At 42.5% G+C, this 24043-nt stretch overlaps 2 protein-coding genes across 5 annotated transcripts in view; one reads left to right on the forward strand and one right to left on the reverse strand.

The window, feature by feature from the left end:
- Nucleotides 1-450: 450 nt before the first annotated feature.
- LOC121324074 (heat shock protein 30C-like) lies at nt 451-5508 on the forward strand. Of its 2 annotated transcripts, XM_041265527.1 has the most exons (3): nt 451-1262; nt 4422-4601; nt 4977-5508. In XM_041265527.1, the coding sequence occupies exon 1, from the start codon at nt 562-564 to the stop codon at nt 1192-1194; it is 633 nt and encodes a 210-aa protein (XP_041121461.1). In that variant the 5' UTR covers nt 451-561; the 3' UTR covers nt 1195-1262; nt 4422-4601; nt 4977-5508. The 2 variants fall into 2 exon arrangements, with proteins under 2 accessions (XP_041121461.1, XP_041121460.1); XM_041265526.1 differs by having other exon boundaries at nt 4422-5508.
- Nucleotides 5509-6806: 1298 nt separating this feature from the next.
- The window catches only part of LOC121324055 (serine/threonine-protein kinase WNK4-like), a 29579-nt gene continuing 12342 nt past the window's right edge, over nt 6807-24043 (reverse strand). Inside the window, exons 2-20 of one of the 3 annotated variants that reach the window (XM_041265469.1) lie at nt 23347-23519; nt 22675-22895; nt 22241-22398; nt 21068-21156; nt 20314-20533; nt 19543-19912; nt 18870-19009; nt 18418-18491; nt 17412-17553; nt 16797-16913; nt 15927-16031; nt 15459-15513; nt 14986-15126; nt 11694-12649; nt 11418-11505; nt 10078-10507; nt 9210-9415; nt 8578-8681; nt 6807-8064 (exon numbers count right to left, since the gene is read on the reverse strand). In XM_041265469.1, coding sequence (XP_041121403.1) covers nt 8062-8064; nt 8578-8681; nt 9210-9415; nt 10078-10507; nt 11418-11505; nt 11694-12649; nt 14986-15126; nt 15459-15513; nt 15927-16031; nt 16797-16913; nt 17412-17553; nt 18418-18491; nt 18870-19009; nt 19543-19912; nt 20314-20533; nt 21068-21156; nt 22241-22398; nt 22675-22895; nt 23347-23519 — 3792 coding nt within the window. In that variant the 3' untranslated portion in view covers nt 6807-8061. Of the gene's footprint in view, nt 8065-8577; nt 8682-9209; nt 9416-10077; nt 10508-11417; nt 11506-11693; nt 12650-14985; nt 15127-15458; nt 15514-15857; nt 16032-16796; nt 16914-17411; nt 17554-18417; nt 18492-18869; nt 19010-19542; nt 19913-20313; nt 20534-21067; nt 21157-22240; nt 22399-22674; nt 22896-23346; nt 23520-24043 lie in introns of those variants that run through there. The other 2 variants (XM_041265468.1, XM_041265470.1) reach the window with 2 other exon arrangements.

The raw sequence follows: 24043 nt of genomic DNA on the forward strand, positions 1-24043 counted from the left end.
GCTGAGGAAAAAAAAGTTATAAGGAATAGATGTCTACAATTATTTATTTCAGCAATTTTTTTTCAAAATTTGCAAAATTCCAAAAATGCTAATTCAAAAGTATTCATATCCTTTCATGCTATAATAGTTTTGTTTACAAGGTGCTAGACATTTCTAGAATTAGGCTCTGCGTTATCATATTGAAATTTCTATTCACGAAAGGCAATCCACTAACGATTGCTATCCGACTCACTCATCTACTGTGATTGAAAACAGCAAGCTGCTGCTCCCAGCCGTTAAACATGATCCCATCCACCACTGATGTCATAAGAGTGTCAGTAAATAGCACAGGCATTTGATAGTTGGACACCGTCTGCTCTTTTTGGCATATGACTGAATTTATGAGGCAATCCTTGCTTCACTACGCACTGAATATATTCGTAAACACAGAAGAAAATTCCAGAAGTGCTTGCAGCTCCTTGAGAAAGCATATAAAAGCCTCCAAACTCAGTCTGAGTACTAATAAGCATTGGATTTTCAGAGACAAGACCGGAAGAGGTGTTTGAGAAACAGCAGGAAGGGATGATGCAGTCTTTGGCCTCCGAGATTTACTTTGGTACAGGCAGCGGCTTGTGTTTCCGTGACCAGCCCAGAATACGTACACTTTGGCCTCTCAGCCGCCACAAAATGGAATTCGATGAATTTGAGGAAGACTTTATGAGACGACGAACAAATGCCATGGACAAGATCCAAAACTTTGTGAGTCAATTTCATGAAGACTTCCCAGACGATCTGATGAAGACCATCAAGCATGGTCCAGTTCTGAGTCAAGCGGCAGGACCTTCGACAGCCGGAGTCATGAAGATCAGGGAACTCGACAAGAAGGACAAGTTTGAATTGGCCTTGGACGTCCGAGATTTCTCCCTGGAAGACCTGACAGTGAAACTGGTGGGGAGGAAGCTGGTTATCACAGGAGTAAAGCAGGGACAGAAAGCATGCAAGTTCACAAAAGAAATCGACCTGCCCAGACACACTAACCTTCCAGCACTCACCTGCTCCCTCACCTCTGACAGCCTGCTAAAGATCGAGGCTCCTTCACTGCAGCAGCCTGAAGCAGCTGAAAGAACTGTTCCCATCCGCTTCCGAACATCCCTGAACGTGCCGGTTTCGAACAGCCAGAAGACAGGACAGGACAGCACAGAGAAAACAGCCTAAAAAAAGGACAGCTACATCTAATTAACCCTTCGCTGCCCACTGACATTGAAGAAATTGGCATTAAATAGGTATGGGAACATACCCAGGGCAGTAAAGAGTTAAGAGTTAGTTATAATGAAATGATGTGTGCTTTAAATTTTCTTTTAAATGTATCATATATTTTTGGCAGATTGATGTAATAGGATTTCATATTTTTTTCTTACTGCTCCTTAGTTGTATTATTGTAAAGCTGTTGTTCATTTGATAAGATTTGTGACCAGTGGATTACAGTAAATCAGAAAATGAGTTTTTCTCTAATGTCAAGGGGAAAGGGGTAATAGGGGAGAAATAAGTAATAAACTATAAAATATCTGGTTTTGTTTAAGGCAGCAAGAATCTATTTGTCTATTTGTTGTTGGTAACGTAACTAGTACAGTACATTATGTGCATTATAATAACGGCAATTGAGTTGCAAATGACCTTTCACAAAACTGAGAACATTCTGTACTGTCTGCACTGTAATTAGAAACACAGCAGATTCTAAAAACATCTTCAGAAGTCCATTGGCAGCAGTCGTTTTAGTGTGGGGGGTGTATAACGTGGACAGTTTTTACAATGCTTCGCCATACTTCTATGTGATTAACAACTGAGAAAAAAAAAGCTGACCACATTACGCGTTCCGATGCTTTATTTGGTCATGTATATGCATGGTTAATTACAAGACAGTGTCTTTATTTGGTCATGTATATGCATGGTTAATTACAAGACAATGTCTTTATTTGGTCATGTATATGCATGATTAATTACAAGACAATGTCTTTATTTGGTCATGTATATGCATGGTTAATTACAGGACAATGTCTTTATTTGGTCATGTATATGCATGGTTAATTACAAGACAATGTCTTTATTTGGTCATGTATATGCATGGTTAATTACAAGACAATGTCTTTATTTGGTCATGTATATGCATGATTAATTACAAGACAATGTCTTTATTTGGTCATGTATATGCATGGTTAATTACAAGACAATGTCTTTATTTGGTCATGTATATGCATGGTTAATTACAAGACAATGTCTTTATTTGGTCATGTATATGCATGGTTAATTACAAGACAATGTCTTTATTTGGTCATGTATATGCATGGTTAATTTCAAGACAATGTCTTTACATGTATATGCATGGTTAATTACAGGACAATGTCTTTATTTGGTCATGTATATGCATGGTTAATTACAAGACAATGTCTTTATTTGGTCATGTATATGCATGATTAATTACAAGACAATGTCTTTATTTGGTCATGTATATGCATGATTAATTACAAGACAATGTCTTTATTTGGTCATGTATATGCATGGTTAATTACAAGACAGTGTCTTTATTTGGTCATGTATATGCATGGTTAATTTCAAGACAATGTCTTTATTTGGTAATGTATATGCATGGTTAATTACAGGACAATGTCTTTATTTGGTCATGTATATGCATGATTAATTACAAGACAATGTCTTTATTTGGTCATGTATATGCATGATTAATTACAAGACAATGTCTTTACTGGCCTCAGCCTCCTGCTTCAGATGGGATTACACTCTCACTGGGACAAGCAGGGCACGGTCTGCAGGTGCTGAAGATTTAGAATGTTTTGAGCAATGTTATTAGTGGTGATAGCACAGGGGCTGACAGTGCTATCAGGGGACTAAGCCACCCACTCCCATTGAAAGAGGCTGGCTGCAAGGTGGTGGATGGGGAGGCTGATTAACCAAAGCAACATGAGAATGAAAACAAACAGAGGGAGTTTGTGACAGAGCAGCGTCACTGGCAAGGCTGTTCCCATCAGTGAGAGAAACTCACACACAAGAAGCCACATTAACACCAACATTAACAAGATTTCCCTTCTTATACACCTGTGGCTAGAGCCTAATTAATCATCGATTATCACATTATAGTCCCAGCCACATTCCCACGTGTGTTCTGGCAGGGAGGAATTTAACCTCCTCCCTGCCAAGCCAATATTCCCCACACATTACACCAGACCTGCCACAGAGCTACACAGACAGCAGCTGAGGAAAGCAGGTTTAGCTCTTCCCATACTTTACTGGACTTTGCTATACAAATACAAAATAAACTTTACTAGAGACCAAAAGTTCATGATGCGACCAGCATACAAATTATTTACAGCACACTTACTCTGACAGCTCTCAGAGAATGAGGACAGTAAAGTTTCAGTTCTTTTAATACAAATGTAAAAAGTCTCACAGAGATTCAATAGGAAACGAGAGAGAGTTGTTGAAGCAAAAAACCAAGGAAGCCACTGATAATCTGGAACGTTTGCGAGCTATGTAGAATGTAACACGTTCACACAATTCATTATATTGCTGTTGTGCGTTCTGCAGATCGAACTCATCTTTCCGATTTTTTTGAATAATATAACCGTGTAGACGGTGCTGAAATATTTGAATAGTGCAATTATACTTCCATGGGATCCAGTCACGGTCCGGTAGCTTCTTCCACATTGGTAAAAACCTATTGTTATTGTTACAATCAAGTCTTATTTAACAAGGCTATTGTCATATGGATAGAAAAAAAAAACTTTAACTGTTCCCTTTTTATGGTGTTGCAATAACACAGTTTATAATGTGTTCCTTAAAAACACCTCTGTTTCACTTTCGCTGTATCTTCATCGCTGTCACTTTTTTCCGTAACGTTTGGAAAACGCTCGCTTCGGAGAAGGTTCTGATCAGGGACTGCGGCATTTTGCACAGCGTATGTTTTACTCTTGACACGGGTCCGTCTGGGTTTGCGAGGTTCTCTGTTTCATCATCTTCTAGTTTTTCTTCTTCTTCCTGGCTGCTGTTGACGGATTTCGGTATCGCTTCCCACACGAACAGTGCCGAGCACGGAGGCTGGAAAACCCGAGGACACAGCATTTCCCTCAGTATAGCTGCACAAACGAAGCTTGTGCGGCTTATTATCCCTCCCTAGAGCAAGTCGAACAGCCTCTCCGTGCCGCTGCGCTCTGGTGTAATGGGGCTTTCCTCAGGCGACGCCACGTGTTGGGTTACGTCATCACAATGTAAACAACATTTAAAGGGATCCGATGACCAATGTTTTGCATGCCGAAAGAAAGCATCACAGTATATATTTAACATGGTGTTATCTTTTTGTATCTTGTATTTATTTATTTTTAATCTGAGTTTGCATATTCAAGTCCTGCTTTTTTTTTTTTTTAAATCAACAGAAACGTACCCTGCAGTGGGAGGCAGCTTACACCAGGGGTTAATTTATACCGGATCGCACCGGTTCAAATCCAGTACATTTTCGTCTGACAGTGACAGGCGAGGGAAGTTATAATGTTTGCAAACGAAGGACCGCGTAAAGAAAAAAAAACGCTTTCCTGTTTCAATTGGATGAAAAGGAGGTACTGTAAATATATATTTTAGTATGTGATGTCTAACAGTTAAAACATGGCGAGGGAATTGGTTGGCATGCAGCCACCTACACCAACAATAAAGACACGAAAAATGAGATGAGAGCTTGAGGCATATATGGAAGCAAGTGTAAAACAAGGCCAGAATAAATAAAGATAATGCGGTACTTTTTATTTTTTACAAATTAACCTCTGGGTTACACTATAGATAATGTTACACCTGTACGATACAATAACTAACCCTATACTGTACTAATGTATTTATTTGTAATTATAAAAAGTCTTTAACTAGAATGATACTGCAGTAGTTATAAAAAGTTATGAAGTAAAACAAAAATAAAAATGAAAGCCGAGACCTTTCACTAGGTGGCAGTCATCAACCAAATTAAAGAGAAAGGAAAGCGTTTCCTCTGTCCAGCTTGCGGCGGTTCAGATAGAAATTAAAGATGTCAAGGAAGGCACCTCCAGAAGACTCGCGGGCCGAAAAGGAGCCGCTGACCGCGGAGCAGGTCGCATTCATCCGGAGAGTGGAGCTCGACCAGTGGAAGAAGAGCTCTAGGAAACTGCGAGGCCGGACTATCTTCACGGGACTCGCTGTATAATATGTGTGTTTCAACACTTGATCAAAATAATTCAGAACATAGCATATATATGTACACAACATGCAATGATTGTGCTGTATTAAACTAAGACACTTGGTTGTGTAAGTCATCACAACCAAGATTAAACCCAAGTCATTAAACCCAAATTATTTTCTCATCCAAAATGTCTGTACTTTACATATTTTCTCTACCTTTAAATTGTAAATTGATTGTATAACTTTGTTTAAAAGGTAATATGTTGTACCTTTGTTTAGGACTTTGGTTTTACAAAACACAGTAAATGGGCTTGCACATTTGGCAGTGTTTCGTTTGTTTGTTTCATTACAAAGTCATGATGTGTGCGTGTGTGTGTGTGTGTCAGTGTGTGTGTGTCAGTGTGTGTCAGTGCGTGCGTGCGTGCGTGCGTGTGGAAGTACGAATATTATTGGGAGTCAGAACCAAGAGCGCCCTCTCTGCCTGACGGGTACTGACAGATTTGGTCAGAGTAACACTCTTAACATTTTTACATTTTGTGGTCAAAATGTACATGATCTTGGGAGACAGCTTTAATAGGGTTAAAGTATAGAGACAGCATTTCAGGGAAGGAAGCAATTCGATGAGCTTGTTACCGATGCACTGTGGCTAATCAAGCTCGCATTTAACCTTGGAATGGGTGAAACCGCTGTGCAATAGTCTTATTTCCATCCCTGTGTTCCAGCAATTCTGCAGTTTGATCATTCTTAAGCATTTAGTTTTCTTTTTTTTTTAATAGCTGCTGGAAGACTGTCACATTAAGTCTTGTCAAAAAAAAAAAAAAAACAAGGACCAACAAACATTTTTTTCAGTATTTGTATTGGATTTTTTTTATATATACAAACATGATTGTGTTTGAAGAGAATGTGACATTATATTCTTTAGATTTTTAAATATATATCTGTATATTTTTTTAAAAGCGTGGCATAAAAAAACTTTGGCACGAAAGGCTTACGTTAAAATGCCGGTAGAAAAGCAGCTTTCCTTTTTTCTTTCTTTCTAGCAACCAGATTAAAGCTAACCAGCTCTATAATACCCTCATAAAATATAATTCATTATACTCAAATATTTTCTATACCTAAATGATAGCTTGGTTTAGTTAAAACAGTAAGATCTCACATTCATTTTCCACTGTCTGCTGCATTTTCCAATGCGTTTTGTAAGGCAACTGTATGGATTCACAGCTTCAGTCAAACATTACAATGTGCAAGAAATGTTCAACTCAGTTCTTAGGCATACCTGACAATCATTTCATCAATTAAGTGACTTGTGTTTTAAGTTTATATTATTACTAGTTATAAAGAATTTTAACATGTATTTTACCCAGTATTCTAACACCACACAACTCTTACATGTATCTGACACTCAGAATTATTGGATTGCATGTTTCCAAGGTATTTCATCATTACAGTACAGTTGACCAACATTAATTTGTCCATTTATGTTTAAAAAAATAAAAGCAGTATTGTAATTACATTCTTTTCAGTCACATGCATATATATATTATTTAAAACATTATGTAATTAGTCACTGCTATTATTAGATTATTATTATATTATTATTATTATATTATTAATTATTATTATTAATCTGACTCTAAAATGCAATTTTGGTTGAGTAGGGTTGAAACGCAAGGCTGTATTCATAAAGCAGCTTTAACTGTGTAGGACCACAATGCATTTATTACTTAAAAGGAGACACGTCATTGTCCTTTCTTATCTTGTTTGCAGAGTGTCCCAGTGCTTACACTGTATACTGCTCTTCAGAGAGTATGGAATCAGATGACTAACTGCACCCCTTTGGAACTTCTGAACGTATCTGAAGACGGGACGATTATCAAATTAGGGACACCAAGATTTTGGCTGGGTGAGAGTGGGCAGTGAAAAAAACAAAAAAAAGAACATATACCTATTGTGAAATACACACATCACAGATACCAAGACCTACAACTGAGAAGCTCTCGTGACAGCACAGAATGGTGTGTACAGTAAAATACAATGCTGTCAGCTCCATTTCCATACTATATCTACATAATGTGTCTAATTTAATGGCTGTGGTGTATCAGGTACATTTTAAGCCTGCAACACATGTAGACTTGTGTCTCATTTTGCGTTTCTTGTCATTTCCCCATTTATATTAACCCTGAAAATGTACTGCAAAATTCAGACTAGCTGTATATTTATATATAAAGAAATCCTTGCCCATTCAGTTCGATGGGCAGGTCAAAGTGCTGCAGCTTCATACTGTCTAAAAGTGCAAAGCTGTGCTGCAAGATCTGACCTGACGATGCAACAGAGTAGTGAAACGTTGTGGCTGAGGCTGTCTTGCTGTAATAGGAACCACAGCCATTTTCAACATAGCCCGTCTAGTCAAGACCCAAACAAATGCCAAGCTTGCACAGAATCCCTGCGTTAGCTGCAGGAGCCAATCTCAAGGCGTGCCGTTGTGTTTCTGACATTGCAAGTAGAGCGATTATTAGCGAGCAGCGATTCAAAATGGCATGTATACCATTATACAAAACAACTCTTCAGGGTGCCCCAAGAATATTACAGCTACTGACTTTAATTTAAAGCAGGCAGAAGCTGTCAGTTGTACTGCTGTATGAAACAAAAACGTGGAACTTCTGCTTCCAGAATCGTCGTGGATTTAAGCATGTCTGTTCAAGCAGCTTCTTGACTCGAGTTATCCAGGGTTTTAACCAGAGGTTGCTTTACCAACAGAACACCAATGAACTCATAGCTTAAAGCTCCGCTGGGCTGCTTAAGACATTCGTTCTGTTGGCTGTGCCTAGGATACCCTGCGGCTCACAGATCAGATGAGGTAGTCTGGAGAGACTTTTACTGAAAACAAAAACAAACAGCGTGTTGGAAAATGAAAGAAAATAGAGGCCCCGTGCATAGCTTTCATAGAGACATCAATCCCTTAATAATGGCAGTGTGTGGGTTAAAAAAAAAAAACACCTGCCATATGTAGTACCCACTTTTAAATACACAAGCTGCAACTCACATAACTTTTTTTTATAAAAGAGGAAACCCTTTTTAATATTTTTTAAGCCGTGCATGCTGAAAACAGGTTCACTTGGGCTGTGTGATCCCAGGGTAAAAGTGAGCAGATCATTTGTGGTAACTGACGACAAGGGTTTACGTTACACTGTTTCAAATCAGCCCAGAATGGTCCGTTCTGTTTGTTATGAGCACTGGCGGTCTTATAGATAAGGCTGTTATTAAGAGGTGAACACGCGGAGAATGTTTCGACAGGCACCAAGGACAGTGCTTCTTTCCGGGTGTTACTCAGCCCAGGCTCGGCTGCTGTTTTAAGCACCGATCCCAGCTCTGTAACGCTGCTAAGCTCACCATTCTGCTGAAGTCTGCTGTGAAGGTGACCCCTTTGTTTGTGCGCTCCTGCGACCCACTGCTGCTGCCACTGAAGGAGTTCTTCCTTATGATCCCGGTCACTGCTGGAAAACAAAACGCATTTATTGAAACAACATGAAAAAAGAAATCTGCAGCTACAGGGAGGTGAAGACTAGTAGAGGTGCTTTTGTCATTCATTTGTATTGAAAAAAAACCAAAATACTCACTGTGGGTAAGGTATCGCATTGTAACGCTATTATTTTGAATGAATTCAATGATTTAATGTATGTGCTCTTTATCTACATCTTTAACTTGAAGAATACAATGAAACAATAAGCCAGGGATGCTGCACAATTCCTGGGTTATGATCTTCAGGTCTTTTAGAAATCAACCGCAAAGTATTGGACCAAATTCCAGTACATCTTACCCTGTGTACAAATCCCATAGAACTCCCAAAAAAACAAACAGAACACACAATAAAAATATTTCATTTTGAAGCTATTTCTTCATTTGTTATACAGTAAGAGACACCCTACCCACGATGTATTCACTTCTAGCAGTGTTTTTGGCTGACCAGTGTAAATGCAGGGTCCTAGTGCTGTGCACACAGGGGAGGGCGGGTCTCAGTGTACCTGCTGTCTGCAGGACCTCCAGCCTCTGCAGGCTGTTCCGACGGGAGGGGAGGAAGCTGCCTCCCTTGGACAGGCGTCTCTGACGGCTGGACAGCATGGTGGCGGGGGACACAATCCCAGGCGGGGGCACCCTCCCCATCCTCCCATACAGCTCCTCGATCTCCTGCTTTTGTACGGCCTGCAGGAGCTGCACCTCCGTCAAGTGTCTGGAGGGGAAGAGTCTTATTACAAACAATACAAAATTAGACCCAATCTTTTATTTTTTTGGGTGGGGGGGGGGGGGGGGAGATTTCCGATGGGCTCGTGGGGGTCCAGTCTGCAATTCGGTCTCCCGGACACTAGGAGTAGGCACTGAACCAACAGAGATCTCTCCTTCACCGGGATTTGCAGGGCCGCGATGACCATCAAGTTTATGGGCTGCCATCTTGGTGAAGGAATGCAGCATAATCTCTGCAACTCTAGTCGGCCATCATTACAAACACCGGCTCTCCCAGGGATTGGAGGTTTGGTTGCCTACAGGGGCAGAGCTCTGGGTACTACAGGGAATGTGCTGTCTCACAAGTCTCTATTGGAAAGTGGAACTCGGAGAAGTGATGCGTGAGGCAATATAATCACCTTGGAGTGTATTGGGTTTTGTTTTGTTACAGACTGAAAGAAGAAGCCGTTGGATACTCGGGCTGACAGCCACACTAGCTGGCAGTTTTATTTTACTTTGAGAGCACTAGCACCAGCCTGCATCATGCTTTCACCTCCTTCTACATACTTCACTGTGTCTATCTGTTTTCGCAGCGACCACATCCTAGGTCCAGCTATTCACAAGCTTATTACAAGCCCTTCCTGCGGTAGCCGATTCGGAGGGCAGACTCACTTGTCTCTGAGGCTCTGTAGCTGCTCCCACACATCCTCGCCCTCGCTCTCCGTGTCATCGCTGCTGATGTAGGAAGTGCTGCGGGAACAGCGCAGCCACACGCTCGGGGGCGTGCTGTACTGAGGGCTCCCCACGTTCTGCTCCGACGACTTCGTCTCTGCCTCAGCAATGTCCAGCCCATCTCCGGACGCCCGGTCAGAGCAGTGCTGCTCAGGGCAGCTGTCGGAGTCCGTGTCGCTTCCCGGCTGGGCGAAGCTGCTAGCTGTCCGGCTGTGGGAGGTGCTGTCCTGGGAGTCGTCCTGGTTCTCAGTGCTGCTCTCCGTGTCACTATCCTTGGCGAGGGTGGCACCGGGGTCAGGCGCTGGGGGGTTGACTTTGGTCGGCGACACCTGGAACCTCCCGACGACGACAGGCGGATTGTTTTGTGAAACTGCGAGAAAGGGGAAGCGTCAGAAAGCAGTGAGCTTTAACAGGGGTGTAGTCCTAAATCCGAAGGTACTGGAGCGTCACTAAAGTACAGATTTTCTTAAAACAAGAATGATTATACAAATTCACATTTCATTTGTGTACTGAATTTCAAGTGTTTCCACAAAGTGTCTTTCTCTCCATCTTTTCAGACGGCTTTGCTTTGCGTGTCAGCGGCAGAGCCACCTGTAGAAAACAGTAACGGAACTGCGTTCCTACTTTATTTATTTTTTAATCAGTTCCTAAGGCTTCTATATCGGACCGGTAGAGACGCTGCTCGCTTGTGGACACCTTATTATGTCCCGCAATGGGACAAAGAGGATTAAATAAAGCAAGTACATCGTTCTGCAGTTAAACCCAATAATATACTTTCAGTTTGATGACACAGATGCGGTAAAAAAAAACTGAAGTGTGCATGAGAGTCCCTAAAGGAGTTAACCGGGCTGGACATTTACATTACTTCAGTATTTCCAGTAGGCAAATTCAACGTACTGCCTGTATCCAAATCTTAAAAGACAGAAAATTACAGCATGAAGGCTATGATGGCACATATTGTATAGTGGTAGACAGAGTTTGCAGCATTTTGAAAGTAGAAATTTGCCATATAAAACAACCAATGAACGAGGACCCCAGTGTCTTTCCAAAGTTATTTAAGACCAGGACGCATTCGTTTAAACTATCAGCACTGGCCACAAGGGGGCAGCACTAATTTGTTAAAATACAGACAAATCAGTTAAATTGAGATTCAATAAACTTTTTTTTTTTTTTTATCTGGTGGGGGAAACATATATGCTGAACAAATGAGAAATGCAGGCTGTCAGTAAGTCATCAGCAATGAACTGCTCCTTCAATAAATCTGAATCTAAATCTCCTACCTTCGCAAATCGGAGACAATCTGTTTTTTTCTCTCTCGGAGGATTTGGCTACAAGTGCAGATAAAGCCTGTGGGCTGGTCGATAGTGCCTATTATGATTTAAAAGAAAAAGCTTTAGGGTTAGTAGTTCAATTGCTCCTCGCTGCCTTTCCATGTAGGGAGTTTTTCACAGTACCAAAATAACATATTTCACAGTGCATTAAATTCACTTGAGTGCCGAATAGCAGAAGCAGCAGAATGAGCTGCCATGCAAAAGGATGCTGGGGAAGCCACTTACACTGTTGCAGACAGTCCCTTGGGCAGGGGCTGAGGAGCCAGGGGATTCCACAGGGCAGGACAGCTGGGAGGAAGGGTTTTCGGGAAAGAAGAGGAGGGGGGTGGGACTCCCGGTCCTGTCTGGAAGAAGGGGAGGTGGTGGGGTGAAGGTCTGGATCTGGTTGGGCAGAAGAGGAGGAGCAAGCCCTGGGATGTGACGCTGCGACTGTCCCATAGCTGGAGATGGAGGAGCCAGCGGAGGAGTGACTGGCATCCCATGGAAAGCTGAGGATAAGGGCACAAGCCCAGTTTCTTTGGCTGCGGACTCACCAGGGTGTAGGGGGCTTGGAGAGACTGGGGTCTGGTACATATCGGGAAGCCCTATTTGACAGGGACTGTACATGGACTCAGCAGAGAAAGCTTGCTGCTGGGTGTAGGCTGGAGGGCAGGGCTGGTGTGGAGGCAGGTGGTTTGGTGTCTGGTGCAGGTAACTGACCGCTGGGGGCATTCCCTGGGGCAGAATGCTGGCGCCGGGGGCACCGGTTGGCGACAGAAAGGACTGTGCAACACTCATAGCCAGTGAGAGGACATTGGCCAGGGAGAAAAGGGGCTGGGTGGTCACATCCGGCCACATGCAGGCTTGCTGCTGGGGTGAGAGGTTGCCCTCCAGGCCTTGGCTCAGCAGCTCTCCTTGGTAAGCCTGCTGTAAAAAGTTTGGCTGATTTGGAGACATAGAGGAACAGGTGAAGGAGCCGCTGTGGAGATTGCTGCTGGAGAGCTGGGATAGGGGAGGTGGTGTCTGCCTGTGTTGTGGAGAGCCTGTGCTTATGGGATACAAGGGGAAGTGTCCTGCCTGAATGTAAGCCTGTGAGGGGCAAGGCTGCGAAGCGGGCACTGCATGAACTGGCACTGGCGTAGGCATGGCAGTTATTCCTGGGTGGTAAGGCATGCCCGTCTGGTCGTAGAGGCTTGTAGACACTGAAAATAATCAAAGAAGGTATGTTAGTGAGATCTGTGGAACACTGTGACACATCACCATCACAGGTTTAATGAGATTAGAGTACGTGCTGAATTTTTTGCATATTTGTTGTCTTTAGCAAGTTTTATCTAACTTGGTCTAGCATGTTCATTATCACAATTGACGCAGAATAACAAATAAGGTGCTGGAATAACTAATAAAAACAGATATGTTTTATTTACACTCTCTCACACACACACACAAACACGCACATGCACGCACGCACACACACACACACACACACACACACACACACACACACACACACACACACACACACACACCCTGAGTTTGGAATAATGCACACACTAGTCTTCCATTTCTAGCAGACTAAACTACACTGGTAAATACTGTAGTGCCCCTGTCAACCCTTAGTAGAATGAATACATGATTGATTGAATATATCAAACAAGTGAGCTATCTTTAATAAGATTAATAACTGACACGCTGTTTATTGCGCAGTTCACCTTTAGATATTCTGTGTAATGTGGAAAGATGAGTCTGTCACGGACAGGGCAGTTTTATTGTCTCTCTCAATTCCAGGGGGGATGACAACAAAGTTAGCCCTTTTTAACTATTGCCAGTGATCTAAAAACGACCCTAGTATTACAAGCTTGATTTTTCACGAAGCTCATGTTATTTTATTGGACGCAGTGTGATGTTAATAAGCAGATCACCCCTCATACAGAGCTAAAGCGCTGTGGTATTGAGAGGTCAGGGACTGCCTGTAACAGATGACCTGCTAGTATTGAAACCAAAGCATCAAGAACTGAAATGGGTTCTGACTCAGAACTTGCATGCATAGTCTCTTCACGTACCAAACTCAGTTTCCCGTTACAAAGACAGACAGCTTGCCTCCAGAACATTTGTTTCAGGCTATCACTTCTCTGATTTCACAATAAACTCTTATCTTTTCGTACTGTAAATCACAATTTTCATAAAGTTCCTGGATTTATTTAGCAAAGGGCAGTAAAAAAAAAAAAAAAAATTCTCCTGCAAGCACCATGAAATCTGTATTTCTGTCTGGACACACTGGGCTGGTTGATAAGAATCCAGCCGTTCCTAATCACGTCATGCAAAGTGGTGTCATTTCATAATGAAAACTCGCCCACAGCTCAGGAGAACAGAATGTCTCTATTGTACTGAATATTTGCCATTTATATTATACTACTGTTCTACTGACTGCTGTCGACGCAGGCTAGTTAAGATTCATGTTTAATTGTGATGTTATAGCAGTTTTAAAGTAGCAAATAAAATTTTTAAAATGTGCCTAAGATCATTGTGATTATGGGGGTCTATTTTAATAATCTAAACAGCGGTGGGTCTAATATTTAGAAACATAATTTCATCTGTATTTTTAATAATAATAATAATAATAATAATAATAATAATAATAATAACAATGCCTTAATCTAGATTAACATAGAGTCAAAGGGTTGTAAAAATGTCTGTGGAATTGTAATTATTATCAATGTTTTTTGTTTGTTTGTTTAGCTTTGTTATCTCAAATCAAGCAATACAATCTGCTCCTTCTTCAAGATAATGTTAACATTTTAGCGTCCAGATTGGGCATTCTCGCTGACCTGAGGATTTTATTGAAGTAAAGCCAATGGGCTCTGGCACAGGGAAATCACTGACGCTAAACTGCAGAGCCATTAACCTCAAGGACTGTTTAACAAATTGCACGCCGAAAGTTGAGTCCGATTTTCTCAGTGTTCTGCAAAACATTCATTTTCATTTTCCAATGAAAACAGCAGCTTACTGGCACCTGTACTTTTCTCCAGCTTAATGTCCCTGCTCAGGTTTCCTCTTAATACCACCCACAGGGCTTGGTGGACCCTGGGAGCCCAAAGTTAAACTGTCCTGTACACAAGTTCTTAATGTCTAACATTCACATTTCAGAAAACAGTCAGGGCATTTGCTTCAGGCTTGGTGTGTACACAGTGTGTGTTCACATTCCTGCATTTGAAATAGTAAGGAGTGAAAAAAAACAACACGATTTCCTTGTGAATTATGTAGACGTCAGACTTCTTTTATGAAAATCGTACATGTCCTCTTGTGGAGGTATAGTTTTATACAGCATTGAAGTCTCTGTGAGCCCCTTGAGGATAGAATTACACTTCCAAGACTCCCATAAACACAGAGACAAGTGTGTGTTGAGCAATAGATCCCCAGCACACATAAGGAGTTGTTAATACCTTGCCAAGACCTTAAGACTGCTTCCTTTTTACAGGAGTCACTCAGTTAAACGTTGACAAGAACCCAATCCTTCACTTCTATTGAGAGTCTGCTGTACCTGGAGCAGGGGGGTGGGGCTGGGGCCTCAGAGGCTGGCTGTGTGAGGTTATTTCTGAGAGGTCCTGCTTGGGGAGAGGGCTGTCTACATAGTGTCTGATTGGAGATGGCATCTCTTGGCTTTGACTGGCACACCCATACTCTGAAAGGCAAAGCAAATCAAACAATAACAATAAAAATAATAATAACATGAAATAATAATAAACAGACCTTACTGTAAAGATCTAGCACCAAGCTGAGCCCAGACTGTGGACTTATTCAATCCTGAACCTCACAATTTCAATGAGCTAATATAATAAAAAAGTATATTTAACACAGGCACTGTTAATGTATACACACTTGATACACAGGTGGCCACACAAGCAACTTATTACAGCATTACACAGTATATAAACATGCATTTAATTTGCTGGTTGTGTGTAATGCATTGCTAACAAATGAACTGCACAATTCAAATAGCAGTCCCCCAGTTACCTGGCAGAGATGAGGATGACAGGGTGCGGGGCAGTTCATGCACACGCAGGTCTGGCTGCAACACAGGAAAGCATTCAATTGGAGTTAAAACTGCATTTATACAAACTGAGATCAGGCCACATAGGTGCTGTGATTATCTAGCTTTCACAATTGTAAAAGAGAATCTAGAGCTCTGACCAAAGGTTTTGCATCCCCTACAATTTTAGGATTGAGACATAATAAATAAAAAATAAATAAATAAAAACTACATGAACACAATGTAGATATCTTATTTAACATTGTGAAAATCAAATAAACTACAAAATGATCTTGCAAAAAAAAGTCTGCCGGAAACCATAATAATAGTACTAGTTGGAATACCACTAGTAGCGTATTGTGAATGAGGCCTAGGCCACCGACCTGGGAAGTGGACAGTGTGCTGGCCCCACTCAGGTAAGGGAGTCTGGCCCCTCCCTCTGTCTCCTGTACCTCAGGAGGCTCCTTCTTCATCAGGGCCTCGGAGTGGTTGATTATGTCTCGGATCCGATGAATGAATCTGTCTTGCTCCGATGGCAGAATGAACTCATTGTGTTCCTGAAACACACCGGAAAGTGGGAGAGAGTCTCCAGTCCCTGTCAGGCATGAGTGTGAGCGAGTGTGGATGCATTCAGTGAGTCCTTTACTACAGGAATGTTATGTACCGCTTTGTAATAAATCTGAGTGACAGTGTTCCTGTAATGAACACTTCTAACGCCCCCACTGCATGTTTCAAGGTCAGAAATGATCACACCAGACAGAACCACAGATTAGTGTTTCCTGTACTGACCGTTATCTGAACAAAACTAAAAGCGCTTTGTCTGATCTTTCTTAAACTGCATCTAAACATCTGCAATACAGAAAGAGATTGAAATATGTATTTCAAGTTAACCGCAGCACTATCCTATTGCAGTTTGATTTCATTATGAAAGCGGCTTGGCTTGGATTACTGGTGGTTTTGAGTGACTAGGGTTTGTGAGTCTGGTGCATTTGAAAAAGCCTTTGAGTCAATTTCTGGAGGGCAGACAGCGAAAATTTAGTAAATCACTCTGACATAAATTGTCCATTTGCATCACACTTAATGCTATCCAGCCTGTTGCTATGTACTATCCAAGGGGGGTTAGTATGGCACCAGACCAGGGCTGTCTGTAAAGCGTTCCCAATTGTCAGGGTAGTAAGAGAGGTTATCTTTGATAAAGATTCCAGAAGATCACAGTCACGGTGCAAAGACTGATGCAAGCAGACGGGGGGAAGGGGTCTTTTCTTCATGTTCCCATTAACCACTGATACAGAGTGAAGACAACATCTTAACGAGACTCTCACCATCACTGCCGCAATGTCCTCTGGGTTGTCCCCGTCCAGATCAAATTTGAACGTCACCATTTTGTTGTTGTACGTCTGAAGCTGACACTCCACCTCCCGATCCACTTTATCAGAGACCTGCGAGGGAGGGAGAGCGGAGAATTCGGGAAAACATTCCAGAGAAACAGGGCTAACACCTTTCACCTTACACTGTATTTTACAAGGTAAGGTGAGGTTGCGTATTTTCTTCTGTTAAAGTGTTGTAAGCTCTCATTGTAAAGGCGAGCATGTGGAACGGTAAAGGACCTTTCTTTTTTTTGGGTATGACGTGTGAAGGCTGTCGGCGTCTCTTCCTGTGTCTTTTATATCTTATTAGCATCGTGTTTGTGTGAAATGCATGAACCATGCACTGTCAAATAAGGCCCAATGAACATACAGCAATACAGTTTGGCATTCTGGGTATCCTTTGTAGCCTGTAGCTAGCTTCCTGAAGATCACCTTAAAATAGTCAAACTTCATTTTTATCATAAAAAACAGAAATGTGACAAAACTGGTGTTTTTTGTGAATCGGGCCCCATTATAATTTCACAAAAACCAGGTGCATTGCAAACAGTAAGTTGCGGCCTGCTGTCTTACACTGATAATGCGCAGTCTGGATCGCGCTCTCCGTCGGAACAGCTTCCCAGAGGAGCGCCTGGCATGCGGTTTCACACTCCTGTCCGACGCTGACAGGCCCTCGTAGCCATCGCTCATCCCTGACATCACATCGGAGGCGTAGCTGTGGAGGACACAGGAGTGAGTCACTCAAACACTCCTCTCCTCTCTCCTTCTCTCCTTCTCTTTCCTCTCCTCTCCTCTCCTCTCCTCTCTCCTTCTCTCATCTCCTCTCTCCTCTCCTTCTCTCTCCCCTCCTCTTCTCTCCTGTCCTTCTCTCTCCTCTCTCCTCTCCACGAGTTCTTATATATACAAAGTATACAGTTTTTAGAGTATTTCAATACCCGAAAGCATTCAAATAAACTATCCTGTATTTTACTAAATATTAAAGTGTATTAACTGATACAAAAAAATAATAAAATAAAGACGTTGGTAATACATGAAAGCAATTGTTCCACAAGCAATTATTTCCATTGGAGTTCTTTGTGCATTATTGACCAATTATTTTATTGATATACTGACATTTCCATAGAACCGATGAGCTATTCAAATGATAATCCAGTCAAATCAAGTGTTACTAACTTATTAAAACAAATACAGTCCAATACAAGACTCGCTATTCCATGTAGGACACTTCAGTCATGTTAAGTGAATTTACAAGGCTATACAACAGTGTGAGTGACAGTCATAGGCAGCTACACTTTGGAAGGGTGATTTCATTCTGAAGGGCACTGGGTCCCACTAAATGTCTCCAACCATTTGAAACTCACTAACATTTAAAGACCCTTCAGTAAAAGTCAGCCGTTATTCGTGCTGTCAGCTTCCTTCTGCTAATCGGTATAATTACACATGCAACAAGTTCAGACAGGTTTCTGACTAGCAAAGCTTATTGCATTGAAGTTACTTTAGTTATCTAAGCTGTGAAAAGAACTCATGTATTTTGAAGTGAAGTGCGTAGCAGTTTGAGAAGAAAGAATTAAACGGTTACCTGTCTAGCAGAGAGGAGAATCCGTTAATAGGTCCAGATGACATTCTCTCTGACTGCAGACTCATCGAAATGCTCTGGGGGAAAACAAAAACGCTTCCTTTCACCTCCTGAACAAACAAGTCCCGTACACCCCCTGGTCACTTTAGTATCTACCCGGTTCGGATTTGGCGTCGCCTTGAATTATGCTGATGATGTTATGGGACATGTGAATACTGAAAAGCTGTGGGAGCAGCCTGACTGCAAACAGTCTACCAGAAATGGGGGAACGTGGAGCAGGTGCCTCATAGGAGGTTGGCCAGGTATGGTTGATACAAACTGTTTTTTTTTTTATTATTATATTCTAAAACCAACACACCATCACAATTTTGGCACAAGTTGAGCAATGTCACATGGTTTCCCCCCCCCCCCCCCCCACTGGTTATTGGCCCCCCTGAGAAGGAGCTGTAACACACCGAAGGGAAGTGGAGGGCAGGTCTGGGGGGAGTCTCGCTGGAGGGCTCTCCCACAGAGTTGCTGCTGCACAGCTGCTGTAACCCTTCCTGGGAGTCCTGCAGACCGGAGGAGCTGAGGTAGCCGTCTGTCTCGCAGTCCGCTGTCAAAAGGTAACAAACACAGCAAAACACAATATCTCAAAAACAAGAAGTCATCAACAGGATGAGCATTGCACCTTCGTCATTAAGCAATTCGACCGACCTAAAATTCACATGAAAGAAAGCCCTATTAGCGAGTTGGCCAAAACAAGGAAAGCCGTGAGAGAAATATGTTAAGTTAAAAACTTCCTTATCAATACAGCTTTTTTTTATTTCCAAAGATTTTGTTTATTAAACTTTTTTTTTATAAAGGCTCTATTGGAATTTCAGTATAGAGAATAATCTCAATTTAAATAAACAGAGCATCCATCTTCATAATCTCAGATTCATCTCTAGGTTCAAAATGCCTCTGAAATATAACTCTGTCAGATTATTCCCAGATGCAATCGGCAAGGTTAAAAGGAGGCTCGACGAGAAATGGTGTGAGAAAATGTGTTCACCCTGAGTGCCTCCCAAACTCAGGGGAACAAGTTTACCGCAACTATGTGCATCGATTGATCGAGTCCACTTGTAACGGAGGTCGTTCCAATCTTACACGTGGCGGAGGAGTAGCTGGTGTGGCGGATGAGGTAGAGCTGGTGCTGGTCAGCCTCAGGTTCCTCCGGCTCGGGCAGGAAAGAGGCGTTGATGCCGGAATCAGAGGAGCCAATGGCTGTGGAGGGGGTGGGGCCAGGCGGGAGGGGTCCTCCCTCAGACTGGGCGGGGCTCTGGGACGAGCGCATCTCCTCGATCGCCCTCAGCAGGCTCTGCTTCTTCTCCTCCTCCTCCTCCACCTCCTCTTTCTTCTTCACCTTCTCCTGCAGCCGCTTCTGCTTCTCCCGCTTGCGTTTGATGGCTGTCACCCGGTCACGGATAGCCTTGCACACTAGCTTGTAGTCGGCTTCACACACAAAGCCCAGGACCACCTGTCAAAGCACAGGGGAAAAAATGACCAAACTCAGAACACTGCAGTCCAAACAACTACGCTGCTGTTCAGAAATACTGTAGATTCTTACAGCTTAAAAAAAATAAAACAAATAAACTAAGGCATAGCAAATATATCATTCAACACGCAGACAGGCAAGCCAATCCAGGTTTTTGTTCACGCAATTTTGTATTGATTATTAAACGTATGAAACCCCCTGACCATATCCTAAAAGTTTACCATAGTATTTACCCATGATTATGCTATGGATTCACCATAGCTTGCCCTGGCTTGCGTGTTTTTTTTTTTATATGCTTCTCTGTGCCACTCCATGACAATGCTTACTTACCCTTTACCATGCTTTCACTTTTACTGTGGGGGGGGGGGGGGGGGGGGTCATACCATTTCCTGTGCCACCTCCTCTGCTAGGTCCTTGTACAGCTCAAACAGGAACTCGATGGCATTGTTGTCCTTGTATCTGCCGTGAAGCTTCTTGGTGTCGTCCATTCGGAGCCACAGCTTGAGGGCTGACTTCACTGTGTCATCCTCCTCAGCCAGCTCCACGTGGACTCCGTTGTCTTCCTGGAAGAAGGAATGTTCTAGCATGTCCTGAATGGTGTATCTGCGGGTACCAGACAAAAAGACAATTTGAAAATTCACGTTTCTAGAACCCTGACAACTCCCCTCCACGCCCGCCTCCCTCCCGTGGTTTTTTTGACAGCGCGTGTTAACATAACGCTGCTAAGATAAGACGGGCTCTCCAGGACTGAAAGGGTTATTGCGTTTAAAAACTGATCGGTGAACAAGCAAGCAAAAACTCAAGCAACAAGCCTTCTGTCAACTGTCTCCAGACAGGCCAGAGTAGATAGAAGCTGGCAGTATTTAGAAGATATTTTACACAGTGTTAAACATGTAAAATACATTTTAGTTTCAACAATGCTTCGCTTTTGGGATTAATTCTAACTTTGCAATTCACTGCTGCTCATTTATAATGCTACATATTCCTATTCACGAATTCCAGGAATTTGTCTTCCACCTCCCCCCCATTATTAACTACCAAAGAGACAGCACACAATACCTTGGAATAGGGCATTCATTGTCCCCAATAACAGAGCTCTATTAGACAGTACGAATGCAGAAACAATGGCTTCATTACCGCTCATCTTTATTCATGCGGATGCACCCCTCAATGATTTCTTTCAGTTCAGGGACCTTCACTTTGAAGAAGCTGTCTGGCTTCATTCCCTGCAGACAAACACAACATGGCTTAACCTTTATTCTTATTAATTATAACACCACATCTGGATTTATCAAGCACCTTCTCTTCTACAGAGTATTATTATGATTATGTAGTCATTTAGCAGACGCATTTATCCAAAGAGACTTACAGAGACTAGGGGGTGAACTATGCATCACAACTGCTCTGCAGAGTCACTTACAACAGGACCTCTGCTTTACTCAAAAAATCACTTCCTTTGCTGTTGGTCAGATAGACCATGACCTACAACACAGGAAAAATACCAACAAGCAAGACAAAAAAAGTTATATCTTTAGCAGATAAACAGGGAGCATTGTGTTTCTAGTGCTGTAGAGATAACAGATTTTGGTTATAAAGCCGTAGCTAGCACTCTTCTTGAAAGAAATACTTTGCTAAAGTATTAGAAAGTCAGTTTTTGCTCTATAACTTGACATGCAGAATGACTTACTTTGGAATACCTGCGCCTCAAGGCAATGGTCCTAATGTTCGTCATGGCTCATTACAGAGCCAATTCCTTTCCAATTCAACTCCCAGGCTAACAATTCCACATAGTTTATGGAAAGTTTCTTTAATGGATGACTAGCAATGAGGATAAGGTTACAAGTCATTCATTTTCAGGGCCGCTGGCTATACTTGGACCTATTCTATATAATGCAAAAACAGGACATCGGTCTTTACTAGCTAAAAATATAATGAGCTCATGTTTTTGCTCATGTAACTAAGCCAAAGTTAATCTGAAAGGCATGTTTTAGGGTTTATTGCAATAACACCATAACATTTTACTGGCCTGTTTTACGTTTTTTTCTATTTAAATGACTGTGTTGTACAGTAAACCCTCTGTTAACTATTTTAAATGTTAATTGAAGTCCACCATCTTTTTAGCTTTGTCTGATCGTGATCATTGGAAGGGCTTTTAGATCCTGTTTGTAGGTACGCGTGACCATGCAATCAAACACACAGCATGGCGTTAACTTGCTTCTGCTTGTGTCGGATCAGATGTCATCTGGGTTAGCTAGCCCCAGAGCTGCGTCACACAAAGCAGCATCCTGCATGCGGAATGCAGTTACTCACGCTGGTGACTTTGCGGTAGATCTGAGCTGCGTTCTGGCACTCTGAGTAGGGGTATTCGGAGGTTGCCATTTCCAGAATGCACATCCCAAACGCATAGACATCCACTGCCTCGTCGTACTTCTCCTCATACATTTCTGGAGCCATGAACTCCGGGGTGCCTGAAACAACATTCACCCCACAGTCCACTTATTCACAGTATCATCACAGAGATGCAAACCCCAATTGAAAAATATTATACTGATGTCCTGATCTGGTAACACACAGCCTGGGATCAATATAGTGCCATAGCACTACCCCTAGGGTCATACCAATAACAAACCATTATGTCAACATTGTGATGCATGCATTGCCATTGAAGATCATTAGATGTCTGGGGATTTAAAAACACAAGATGTGAATCTCTGTTGGAATACGTGGCGCTCCGTTGGAGTTACCTATGACGCTCTTGGCGAAGGAGGCACTCTTGAGCGTGGCCAGGCCCAGGTCCCCGATCTTAACGGAGCCGGTGGGGCCGGTGATGAAGATGTTGTCACACTTGAGGTCTCGGTGGATTATGGGAGGAGAGCGGGTGTGCAAGAAGTGAAGGCCCTTGAGGATCTGTCGGCTCCAGCGCTGCAGCAGCTTCAGCTTCATCTCCTTGAACCTCTTCAGATACCTACAGGGGTTCGGATCGCAGTTTAGGGTTAGGGCTGGGTTTGCGCTTGGGCTTGGGGTTGGGGTTAGGGTTAGGAGTGGGGTTAGGGTTTAGGGTTGGGTTTGGGGTTGATGTTGTGGCTAGAGTTAGGGAAGCATCTCAACAGGGATGCCATGAAGTTCTGAATACATCACCATTCCTCAATGATTCCTTCAGTGACAAGGACCATAAAGGTCATCCAGAGAGTTGAACTGGGATTCAAGCCCAGAATATTTGTGCTAACGGCTCTAGACTAAACTTCCAGTCCATAAATGAATCAAAAGACTAGATAAAGACAATGCATAAGCAACAGGCGGATTCAGTGACTTCTGCATCTGAGATTATTAATATCCTTGACATGTATTAAGCTAGCCAGTGCTGTACGGGGGGGGTTATTGGATTTTCTTAATTGGGGAGTAAAGAAGGCACTCACGTCTTGAGCGTGCCCGAGGTCATAAGCTCGGTGACGAGGAGGATGCACTTGTGTCCCTTCAGGGTGGATTTCCAGGAGTCGTAGAAGCGCACAATGTTGGGGTGCTGCAGCCCCTTCAGCATGTCCACCTCCTCACTGAAGCGCTGCCTCTCCGCTTTACTCAGCTTTCGAGTCTGAAGAGAAAAAGACCCGCAGGGTCATTGCAAGGGTGGAAATGAGACACAGCAGTTTGATTCTGAAGCATGTTAGACACCTTGTTTAAGTGCAAAATTAACATTAGCCGTGTCATACTTTTTAACTATTTTGCCAAATGTTCGATAGAATATTTATTAATGTTGAAGGCGAACCCCAGGGGCTAATGGGCTAGTCTTTTCTTGAGGGAGAAGCACTGCGTCCACAACTTTCAAAACCAATATTAAAAGTCTGTACCTTTTGATTTGGCTTGAGGACAGCACGGCAGATTGAACGAGATTTGCAGGGTGCTGGTTTGCGGAGTTTGGGGTTACAGCCTCTGATTAAATGATAAGCAGAATGAATAATGTATTCGAAAGAATTAAAAAAAAATACTGGACCTGAAACAGGTTGAAAGTCACGTTTCCTCAGAAGCTGTGGCAAATGCCAGTACAACTGCTGTTAATACATTACTTATTTTCCTTTAGTTGTTGCCCAGATTTTATGACGAGTGTTTGAAATAGTT

Source organism: Polyodon spathula, chromosome 12, assembly GCF_017654505.1.
Source record: "Polyodon spathula isolate WHYD16114869_AA chromosome 12, ASM1765450v1, whole genome shotgun sequence".
Taxonomy (NCBI): domain Eukaryota; kingdom Metazoa; phylum Chordata; class Actinopteri; order Acipenseriformes; family Polyodontidae; genus Polyodon; species Polyodon spathula.